The sequence below is a fragment of the Alosa pseudoharengus genome, unplaced genomic scaffold, assembly GCF_046254945.1.
Source record: "Alosa pseudoharengus isolate Yale_2024_CS ecotype anadromous, Long Island Sound unplaced genomic scaffold, YU_APseudo_1.1 YU_APseudo_1.1_scf_24, whole genome shotgun sequence".
Classification (NCBI taxonomy): domain Eukaryota; kingdom Metazoa; phylum Chordata; class Actinopteri; order Clupeiformes; family Clupeidae; genus Alosa; species Alosa pseudoharengus.
Genome location: NW_027468689.1, coordinates 7412200 through 7424452, shown reverse-complemented (window position 1 = coordinate 7424452; position 12253 = coordinate 7412200). Strand labels below are relative to the sequence as shown.

General features: G+C 39.9%; 1 protein-coding gene across 2 annotated transcripts in view; it reads left to right on the top strand.

Moving 5' to 3' along the window:
• Positions 1–12049, top strand: part of arhgef7b (Rho guanine nucleotide exchange factor (GEF) 7b) — a 39307-nt gene extending 27258 nt beyond the window's left edge. Inside the window, exons 18-22 of one of the 2 annotated variants that reach the window (XM_076302986.1) lie at positions 4437–4526; positions 6020–6199; positions 9738–9837; positions 9934–9988; positions 10893–12049. In XM_076302986.1, coding sequence (XP_076159101.1) covers positions 4437–4526; positions 6020–6199; positions 9738–9837; positions 9934–9988; positions 10893–11009 — 542 coding nt within the window. In that variant the 3' untranslated portion in view covers positions 11010–12049. The remainder of the gene's footprint in view (positions 1–4436; positions 4527–6019; positions 6200–9737; positions 9838–9933; positions 9989–10892) is intronic. The other variant, XM_076302985.1, reaches the window with a different exon arrangement.
• The last annotated feature ends 204 nt before the right edge of the window (positions 12050–12253 follow it).

The window sequence follows — 12253 nt, the reverse complement described above, 5'->3', positions numbered from 1 at the left end:
TCCTCATTTACTGATGTTCACAGAAAAGTAGTAAGTCGTATGCAGTAAGTACAGCATTTTGGAAACAGCTATATTTAAATGTACAACAACATTTACAACAACATTTGCATTTAAAATGACAACAACATTTACAACAACAGCATTTACATTTATAACATTTACATTTTCAACAACATTTACATTTGCAACAACAACAGCAACATTTACATTTCTATTTACAACAACAATATTTGCATTTACAAAAACAACAGCATTTACATGTACAACAACATTTACAACAACATTTACATTTGTTAATTTAGCAGACACTTTTATCCAAAGTGACTTACAGAAATGTGGAATAATATTCAATAAAATAACTAAGTAATAACACTCTATATTCTGTAGTTTAACAGATCTACATGCTGTTCTCGCTAGCTGTTAGCTAGCAAGCTAAATAAATGAATTCTCCACAAGCAAGCTGGGGACAGTGTAAGACCCTGTAAACCAATGTTTGGAAACATTTGTTTGTATAGGTTAGAAAACTATTCCTGAAAACATGTGAAAAGACTGAACTGTGTGGCGGTGAATTATGGCACCTGTGATATCAGTAATTAGCTGATTTACTGGCTGAAGGGTTGATCTAACTCAGTGGTCCCCAAACTTTTTCTTCCGAGGGCCAGCTCAAAATGCCTGGATCTAAGAGAGGGCCAGAGACTCGGAGTATATCAGTAACCATAAATAGCTTAATGCTGTGAACAGTCTACCTTAGTTGAATATTCCATTACATTTAATCATAGGCTACTGTAATTTAATACCATTGCTAGCTGTGTTTATATTGCCATCATGCCATATCAGTGTAAAATGTAGCTCAAATGAAATATTCAAAATGTGTGAACTCTGAACTCTGTATCTTTGCATACACAGCCAGGGTGTCCGCGGGGTTGTAAAAAGTATTAAAAGGTAGTAAATGAAATTAGCCAAATTTAAGGCCATTTAAAAGTATTAAAAAGTAATAAACGTCATCTGATGAGGTATTAAATTTTCGAACCACTAACTATGATGTTTTCCATTTGTGTTAAGTGCAGGCCTATCTCCTAAAATCCGCGTGAATTTATTTATATTATATTATTTATATGTGCGAGTAGGACCTGAGCGATATGTGCGTTTGCGGTAAAAACTTTTAGCGCCCCCTCAAACTCTATGCTCAAACTGGATATACGGCTGGCTTACTGCCTAAACTTGTTGCCAAAAGTTCGCTACCATTGACGATGTCATGGGAAATTTTATTTTTTCGGACATTTGGTTAGAGGACTCGAGATTCAAAGACTGGCTTAGGCTAGTTGGCAACAGCCAAGAGGCTTATTACCACATCTGTAAAAAGACAAAAAATGCCCCTGGATGGGAGTGAATGCCGTCAGGTCACATATGGAGTCTACCAGAGCCGTTTTTCTACCGCTCTGGAGTCTACTAGCCAGCAAACAAGAATGGGCGGACGTAATCAGAGGTGGAAGAGTCGAGTGCCTGGCTCATCGGCCGCATAGGGCTACTGTCTCCACATAAATATGCGTCATTGAAGCTATTAGTAAGTCTACGCTACCAGCTGTCATTGTCATCCAAAAAAGTAATCATTTGCGCCATCGCGTTTTCAATGACACAGGCTGTAAGAGCAGCAGACATAGCCTAAACTAGGCCTAGCCTACATACAGTATCACAATAACCCATTTTCAAATTAAAAGTCCCCATAAAGGCAGAAGGCCTTTTCATTCAAACAAATATATAATTAAATGAAAGGGGAAAAAACAAGAATATAACATGTAAACATATGCACATGTTATAAGGGGTTATTTGCAATGAGCTACCCCTGCCTTGACTACAGAATAGAGGTTAAATATAGGCCTGACAGTGTTGCTTTGTTTAGGCTATAAGATAAGGTTTAGGCTATAAGATTTAACATTTTCTACCCTCAGTAAATGTCATGTTAAGGTTAGTTTAACAGGTGTTACCTTTACATTATTCAAAGCTTGCTCAGAAGCTATAGGGTTACTCCCTTGATGTAGTATGTGATGAGATCAAAGTTCTAATAGACTTGCTTAAAATTAGTTGAATATAAGAACCTGTGTAGGTTTGTATAGGCTGTATAGTAATATGCTATCAATATATTATAATATAATATATTTTAAGTCAATTTGTCAATTAGTTTCCACAAAATTCCCCAGAAGTCACCATTTAAGGGGTTATTTTTCAAAATTTTCGTCACAGGGAGCATGCAGGCCCAAAAGTATTTTATCACATGGGGCCCTCTTTCTCCAGCAGCACCCAATTAATAATTAGTATTTTTGTAAAATGTGACAGCCTATTTTTGAATGTGATACCTTGACTGGCAAATTATGTGAGACAGCAAGGGTGTGTGTGTGTGTGTACTGCGTAAGGTCGTATGCCTTTTTAGAAGAAAGTCCAGTAAACCTTTTCTGATTTTCATTTTGTCTTGATTGAGAGAGAATGATATAATAGTGAAAGAAAGAGTGTAGTGCTGGAGAAGTGGTGTGTGCTCTTCCTACACATAACAATGAAATCACTTTTTATCTTGGGTTAGGATTAAATAACAAATAATTGTGTATAGGCCAGTGTTTTTATTGAAGCAAAAAAGGAACAAAGTATCCAGTAACTGTAACAGTAAGATACAGTAAGATACTTGATTTGAATTGTAAGCATTGCTACACTTTCTTACTCAGAAAGTTAAGTAACAAAAATGACAGTAATCTGTTACTTTATAATTAGTCACCCCCAACACTGAATTTCGAAAGGTTGCCGCTAGTTGCAGCTCGAAGTCGTGTTGGTATTAAACAATATTGTGAAGGTATTAAAAAAGGTATTAAAAGGTATTAAATTCAACTTAAGAATTTCTGTATATACCCTGACAGCTCAAATTGTGAACAAGCAATATCCTACAAGTAATTTAAAGTTCTCAAACTATGAGAGTTTTATGAAGTGCTGGCAAAAACACCTGAAATGACCACTTTCACTCACCTGATGAGAACTTTGTGAATTGTGAATTTGTACATTTGAACGAGTGGATAAAAAATAGAAATAATTATCCCAGAAAGTCCCAGAAATATGACTTGAATAGAAGTTAGTTAGTTATTAGCAATTAATTGATAAACTTTTAGAATACTTTGAGCACTGATACAGTCAGCATAGGCCTCTTACATTGTTTGTAAGTAGGCCTACATTTCATTTCGTTTTCGATGGCAAGCGCGAAACAGCGCCAAAACAACCACCAGTGGACAAAAAGAGTATTACACGTGTACTGTTAAGACTCGCTATAGAGAATGAATGGGGGAAATTACGGAGGTTATAGTTTGACGATGTCAGACTCCCTTGCGGGGCAGATGCTATGTACCACGGACATGTTTTGGGGGACCACCCAAAATTAGGTGGCGGGCCGTAGTTTGGGGACCACTGATCTAACTAGAATGCCTTTTCCAGGAACTGCAAAGTGTGCTTGCTTCGGTGCGGTTCACCAACAGGTGCAGACAGTGTAATAGGGTGTGTTGAACTCGGCTTAATCCAAGGATTTCAACAGTACCTAATTTTTTGACGTTGAGTCAAAGGTTACGCACATTAACACATGTCCAAAACAGAAAAAAAAGCATTTTTTGTTGGTCTTTATGATCATGACCCGAGTCTATGTACCAAGTTTGATTTTGACATGTGAAGGTTTTGCTGAGATATAACCTGACTTCCTGTTTGGCGGCTTCACAGCTGATTTTGATTGTCTCTGACGGGCGAACTCTTTTAAAAATCCTTCCACTGAATTTTGTGATGCATGGTCTGAAGATCATGTACATCAAGTTTAGTGAATATCTGAAAACATGTGTGACCTGTGAAAATTTAAGTTTCACTTTCACTGAAATCAAATATGGCGGAACATTGCATTGAACTCGACGTGCTTCAAGGATTACAGCAGTACAGCAGCAACATCCTAAATGCCAAAATGCCTTGGATAATTGCAGCGCCCCCTAGAGATCAAAGAACACTACATTTCTTGTCCATCCTCATATTGGAGTTCTGAGTCCATGTACCAAGTTTGGTTTTAACCTACTTAATCACATGAATCCTCTGACACAATAAGCAAGGTGCAAAGACAATAACCAAGGTGGTTCAGTGAGCAGGCCTATTGTGTAATATACTGTTGAAGTAGGTCTACTGTTTTTTAGCTAGGTGGTCCGTGATGTTTTTGTTTTTTTATTGGTTAAGTGGTCCTTGGTCTGAAAAGGTTTGAGAAACACTGTCGTATAGATATTTTGTCCCCCCCTGTTGTTTGCATGGTCTTCAGTGAGCAGTGATTACTTTATAATTGAAAGAACTTCTGCAACTTTTGTTTTGCATGCACTGGTACTTCCTGCCTTTAGTTTCTTGTGTACTCACCTCCCTTTGCTTCTGTGTGTGTTCAGGTACAGCGGCACTAGAGGAAGATGCTCAGATCCTGAAGGTGATCGAGGCCTACTGCACCAGTGCCAAAACACGACAAACACTTAACTCTAGTAAGTCACATTTACTCATAATTGTCTAGAGTACTGAAGTAACACAAACAATAAATAGTCAATAATATTAATAGTCAATTTAGACACTTCACATGTAGTCACCTAAGGCTGCTATGAAGAGCTTGATGATGTTATGTGCCCACCTCCACTTTGTGAAACTTCAAAAACATTCCCAAGACAATTCAAGTCTGCAATACAAGAAGGTTTGGGATGGGAATTAAAATGGATGATTTTGAAGGTGATGGGACACCACCAACAACAGCAACAAAAACAACAACAACTTACCTTTCTAGAGCACTTTATCAAGGCACCCAAACTTACCTTTCTAGAGCACTTTATCAAGGCACCCAAACTTACCTTTCTAGAGCACTTTATCAAGGCACCCAAACTTACCTTTCTAGAGCACTTTATCAAGGCACCCAAACTTACCTTTCTAGAGCACTTTATCAAGGCACCAAACTTACCTTTCTAGAGCACTTTATCAAGGCACCAAACTTACCTTTCTAGAGCACTTTATCAAGGCACCAAACTTACCTTTCTAGAGCACTTTATCAAGGCACCAAACTTACCTTTCTAGAGCACTTTATCAAGGCACCCAAACATACCTTTCTAGAGCACTTTATCAAGGCAGTTATTTCCATTGACAGTTTCAAAGGTTTCCCATAGTGAACTGAATACACATTCTTTAACCAGCAATCAGTGCTCAGCGTTGCACATGTTAACAGGACATCTGTTTTAGGTGACTGATTTAATGCCTATAGTACTAATGTCTGTAGTATTAAGAGTTAAGATTGGAGACTTGATCTTTCCTGCAGTACATCAGAAATGTCAGCAACACATCTCTCTCACTCCTCAGAGTGATGAGCTCAGAGAGCTTTCAGATGTCTGTTCTGGTCATTGTTTATCCAATGCAAGGTCAGAATTCAGTTGCATCTGGTACAGTTCATTGGACATTCCACATAGTGACATAAGGCATTCCACATAGTGACATAAGGCATATCCAACTGTGACATTTTCTTCTATGCACAAACGCATTGCCACAGGCAACTGTTTGTCTCCAGTGATTTTGTCAAGGAACTGGAAATAGGACATTATTATTCCACATTCCTCAACTCGAGACCATGTAAAAGAAAGATTGACAGATAGCTCTATGAACAGATATATACTGTAGGATATATAGGAGTAATTTTCCCTCTTGCCTGTGCTAATAATCCTTAAACCTTAAAAATGAATTTTCTAACAATGTTCTCTCTCTTTTCCCTTTCTCCCTTCCATTCACTCTTTTGTTCATCCTCCTGTTTTCCATGATGTAATGTTTCTTTGTACTATCCTGTGTCTTCTTCCTCTCCATCCTTGTGTCCCTCCAATCTTTGATTGATTTCTGTTCTCACTCTGCCTCCTTCCTCCATTTTGTAAATCTTGTTTTTGGTTCCCACGGCACCACTCTCCTCTTTCCTCCTTCCCGTTTGTATGATTTGACCCCTCCATCCCAGCATGGCAGGGGACTGATTTGATGCATAATCATGTGCTGGTCGAAGTCGACCAGTCAGGCGTGGACTCCGTGAGTGTCCAGAGCGGTGTTTCTCGCATGGAACCATGCTCTGACCTTTCTGAAGACTCGGACTATGACAGTATATGGACAGCCCATAGTTACAGACTGGGCTCCATCTCTCGTAAGAGCTGCTGCTCGTATATCTCCCATCAGAACTAAAGCACTACCCTTCGTCTTTTTACTTTCAGTTCCCCTCTCCAGTAGACTGTGCTTTGTGTTTTTGTTTCTAGTCTGCTACTGTGACTTTTTCTTTATATTTATTTCTGTTTAAGTCTCCCATCAGCCAGACTGCTTGGTGTCTTTTATGTGCTTTCACCTGTACAGTATTTCCATAGCTAGTTCCATTCTTTACCTGTCTAGAGTAGACTGTGTGGTGGGGGTCAGCCCCTCTGTTCTTTTGTTCTGGTTAGAGGGGTGCTATTTGCCTGATATTCAGAGTGCATGTTGTATCTAAGTATGTCTCAATCATCTATACATGTCTCTGTCATTCTTTGCCTGTCTAAATGCTCACCCTTTCCAGGTTTCATGCTTTTAGGGCATTCATCGTGTACTGTATTGAAAAGCTTCACAATTATTCACTGGTTAAAATGAAGGCATGTAAATTGCAGCAAGCATAAGTCTCCAGGGGTGTTCTCTTGTGATGTGCAGCAAAATGTATTGTGGCCGAAGTTGAAGTAATAGACCAGGGCTGGGTTTCCCGAAAGCATCGTAAGTCTAAAATGGTCGTGAAGTCCCTCTTACGAACGATTTGACAATTTGTACAAACAAAGATTTTCCGACTATTTAACGAAATCATCGTAGCTTAAGAGCGTCGTGAAAACACTCGTTGATCTACGAGTGATCAAGAGTTCTCGTTACTGGCTAAGAGCGTCTTAACAGGTACTTCTCACTGAGGTCACCAGCAGGACATACAGGGGAATTACAACTAAGAATATAGTTATTCAACTTAGGTTCCCATTCTTTATTGTATTTAAAGCAACATCAAAGAACTTTCCCTCTGTTGCACGCACGCTATTTGTTTATTCAGCACTGGCTTTGCAAATAACGATGTCCACAGACAAGGTTGATAATGACAATGAATTATAAAAGGTATAAGCTGTATTGCGACATCAGATGCAAGTCAAATTTGTAGTTTCTTATGTCTCATTCCATCGAACTACAGATCCGCTACCCGATCTGGCAAACTTGCATAGTGCAGTTATAGCCGATAGAGGGCCGCGAAGTGAATGCAGAATTGCCGTTCACCCTGTTGCGAGTTGATGAACCACTGAAACGATTTTGGAAACATTATTTTAAGGTACAAAAAAACTCTTTGGTACTGCTTTAATCAGATTTTAGCGTGCAAAATAGAATACAAGTAAGCCAAGTAATAGCCAAGTAAGTGAAGGCTATCTTTTATTAGGCCTATGAGGTAAAAGCAGAGAAAGGAACATGTGGTTTAGTCTGTGCTGCTCCAAAATCTAAGCCTATATATTATTTAAATATTTTTTATTTAAGCCTACACATTTCCTCACTTTCTTACTCGACCTCTTTCTTATCTTCAAACGTCTTCTTAAGTGACACCCCAAAACATTGCACAGGCAGCACCCACAGTAGGACTCTCACAAGTAGCAGAGAAAGCCTAATTATGTTCATATATCTTCCAACAAACATAAAAACGGTGCAAAAATCGAATCTTAAATAATTACAATTATTTATGTCTGTGTGTGGTATAGTCTACTTGGGATGCTTACAGGCAGATGTCAAAGTTTTTCTATTTTCGTATTGACGTGAATTAATGTGTAGATCCGAAGTTTAATCGGTAGCCTAGGCCTAGCTGTGACGTGCAGTCACCTGACATCACCATCAAATTAGAGGATATTTCAGAACTATTAACGTGGACAGCTCCCCTTAAGAGCAGTGCACGCGCGTTCACGCTACGAGCATGTTCGGGAAACAGCCAGAAAAACCAAACAAATTACCTTAAGATGAATCATAGAAAACCCTGATAAGTGCGTGTATCTATACATCATTATCGGGAAACCGGGCTCAGGAATTATTTCAGTCCTCCCCTATTTTATACAATTTATGGGTCCTCCCAGAAAACCTGGTTCTAGAATGCGTCCATAAAGCTGATTCTAGAAACACCTCCATATAAAGCTGATTCTAGAACACCTCCATATAAAGTTTTTGTGTGCGGCTATTACTTTAATTGCTCCAGCTTGTCTATTATGACTTAATTGAACCAACCTTTTGTTCTGTTTCAGTATTCATCAGGATGAGAGTACTGTCTTTGTCCACACTCAGACACTCACTGATCTTTTCTATTGCCAGATTTGGCATACTGTAATGCTGTTTTCTGATAGGCGGTACTGTCAGTACTTTGAAGCCTTGTCATAAGTTCCTACATCTGGCCAAGTGCCAATAGCTGAGCTTCAAAACACAGAATGAAAATGTTATCCTTTAGATTCAAACATGTGATGAGGTCATAGTAGGGGCAGCCGTGGCCTACTGGTTAGCACTTCGGACCTGTAACCGGAGGGTTGCCGGTTCGAACCCCAAACAGTAGGCACGGCTGAAGTGCCCTTGAGCAAGGCACCTAACCTCTCACTGCTTACCGAGCACCGCTGTTGTTGCAGGCAGCTCACTGCGCCGGGATTAGTGTGTGCTTCACCTCACTGTGTGTACACTGTGTGCTGTGTGTGTTTCACTAATTCACGGATTGGGATAAATGCAGAGACCAAATTGCCCTCACGGGATCAAAAGAGTGTATATACTTATACTTACTTACTTAGTAAACCATGGAAACCAAGTTAAATCATGGTTTATATGGTTACTTTACTTTACTCAAATGGACATTTTGTTTCATTCAACAGAATGATACAGCCAAACAGATATAACGTGTAACTTGTAGTGCATATGGTTATAAATGGGCATTTAAGCAGGGTTGTACAGTAAATGTGCTGTGTGAAAATGCATTGAACTTGCATTGAGAGCTTGAAAAGAAAATATATTATAACCATACAGAACAGATATGTGCCTATTTATTTATATACTGTATATTCTGTATATAGTCTTTTTTTCTAGATACCACAGTTGTGGTACACACATTTTATATGATATTACTTGTAATAGATCATTCTGAAATAAATATGTATTTGTATTTGACCATGTTTGTTCAGCATACGCTTTTCGTATTGCATTATGTCTAAAGGGCACATTGTTGTTGTGTTTTTTGTTTATTGGTTACCTATTCAGTGATTTTTGTACTTTTTGTAAGTCATCCTGGAGAGGTTGAGGTAACAGATCAACTCCGATCTCATCTGAACTGCTGGAAGGAGAAGAGCCAATCACTTAGACTTCAAGATGGCTGCCGCGATCTCAAACAGCCTTTAAATAGCATTCATTCACTGTGGAGCTCGGTAGATTTCTAAACAGAGTGTGAACCCATTGTGTTGTGTATGGTTTTTCATGTGCCCATGATGTTGCCTGCCTGTCGTAACACAGTGTCAGTGCATGACCCACCCACCACCTTCACCCTCCAATTACGTGCCCACGTGTGGTCTTCCTGTCACCCTCAGCACCAGCACCAGTATTAGTCGGTGTGGTTGTCCATCACTGTGCTGCCCAGTCAGCCATTGGCTAGTATAACTGATGACCCTCCTCTTGTTTTAAAACAGGGTCCAGGAAGGACTCTGGACCTCACATGCTCTTCCCAGAAGAAGAGAAGATCATCGTCGAGGAGACCAAGAGCAATGGCCAAACCGTAGTGGAGGAGAGGTCAGACATTTTAAACATTTTAACATGTCAAAGTATGTGTTGTGATGATCTGTGACATGTTGTTCGTGATGTCTCTTATGCCTGTGTTTTTAAAAGGAGTCTGGTAGACACGGTATATGCTTTAAGGGATGAAGTGCAGGAGCTGAAACAGGTGAGTGTCCCTTTGCTCTTTCAGTATTCGGGCGGTGGTAGTGTAGTGGTTAAGGAGCTGGGCTAGCGTGCAGTAGCCTGAAAGTTGTCGGTTCAATTCCCGGCTTCCACCGTTGTGCCCTTGAGCAAGGCACTTAACCCCAAGTTGCTCCTGGGAAAATGTGATCCCTTGTAATATAGCTGACATATGTAAGTCACTTTGGTCAAGAAGTGTCTGCTAAATGTAATGTAAAGAAAAAGTAAAATATTTTTGGCCTGTTGATGGATGATATTCTAGCTGTTATCTACAAACTAAAGTCTCTCATAGTCTGTCAATAGACTATAAGACTTCCATAGATCATAGCTCAGTAAAACTATAAACTATTAAAGCGCTATAAAGGGCACACATGGTCCTAGCACTACTTGAGTTACAATAAAAGTCTGAGACATACACATATTCCAAAAATAATAAGTTTAAATTCAATGTTTGGAATGTGCTTAATTCACCAGCATGTACAGAAGTGTACTTGTCACTTGTTGCAGCCATTCTCACACCACAGTGTAGACAAGAAGCCCAGACAAACATGTCATAAAATGAAATGTGAGCTGTTCCTGAGGGGTGACATTGTCCCTGAGGTGTGACGTTGTTCCTGAGGGGTGACGTCGTTACTTCAACACTTTCCTGGGGTGACGTCGTTCCTGAGGTGTGACGTCGTTCCTGAGGGGTGACGTCGTTCTTGAGGGTTGACGTCGTTCCTGATGGGTGACGTTGTTCCTGAGGGGTGACGTTGTTCCTGATGGGTGACGTTGTTCCTGAGGGGTGACGTCGTTCCTGATGGGTGACGTCGTTCCTGAAGGGGTGACGTCGTTCCTGAGGGGTGATGTTGTTCCTGATGTGTGACATTGTTCCTCTCTTGCTCCAACAGGACAATAAGAGGATGAAAAGAACACTGGAGGAGGAGCAGAAGGCGCGGAAGGAGCTTGAGAAGATCGTCAGGAAAGTGTTGAAGAACGACCCCACCTGGGACGAGACAAACCTGTGAACATTTTCGAGGTTGTTGATGAGGGATTATGCAGATTCAGTCAGTACATCTGAAGCTGTCAAGCCCATTGACTAGAGCCATGCCATAGCTTTAAACTGGATGACTAGCCCATTGACTAGAGCCATGCCATAGCTTTAAACTGGATGACTAGCCCATTGACTAGAGCCATGCCATAGCTTTAAACTGGATGAGTGCTGAAGGGGCTTTTGACGAGTCTCGGAGTAAGACGTCGTGGACTTGGAACTCGGTCGTTGAGTCCGTTAAGCCAGCACCATTCCAAATTTACCGGACTGTGGGTCCAATCCCAGCCCTTACAAATGAGTTCCATCTCATCCTGGATGTTTCCAATGGAAAACTGTGCAGTACAAAACTGGAAGCTTTTCAGATTGACAATTTGCTTTTTTTTCTGAGATATTGTTTTTTTTTAATTATACCTTAATTTTTAGGTCTTTTTATGTGATTTGATTTTTGGGTTTTTACTTATTTTTTGATGATTTTCTGTAAGATTTCCTTCCCTTTGTAATTTTATTATGTATATATATATATATATATTAATACACCCTTTGTATTATAAATGATGCTAAGAAATGTGCCTTTGAAATCAATTTCCTAAAATTGCTTGCATTTCTAGCAGTTTTCTTAGCATTTCAAGTGATCTTGAACGCACTATTCATTTCAAATGGAAAAAAAAATGAATGCAAATCTACTTTTCTGACGAAATGTCTATATTCTTCAACTAATTTATGTATTTAAAAGAAATATTCTGATGACAAGACTGTATCAGATGATTGGGTGCGGTCATCTTATTCCTCATGCTTGCTCACTTTCACTGGTTTACCCCTCTCTCTTTTCTTCCTGTGAGAGCTTCTCATCGGCTATCTCTTCCATATTCTTCTCCTGCGAGGCACCTTCCCCCTTGAACACTACTCTTTCTTCTCCTCCATCTCCATTTCTCTCTATCTCTCATTCCCTATCTCTCTGTGCTGTCCCCCTCCCTGGAGCTTGTAGCACTGTGTCTGAGGATTAAATCTGTAAAGAGAGCCCAGTGTGTGTGTGTATGTGTGTGTGTGTGTGCTATCTCCTTTGTTGTCTAAAGTGCTGTAACTTTAGCCTGGCTCTTAGCGGCACGGCACTCGCCATCACTCCCCGCCACACAATCACACACAAACACAGACACAGACACACACACACAATCACACACAAATACACACACACACAGACACACACACACACACACACAGACA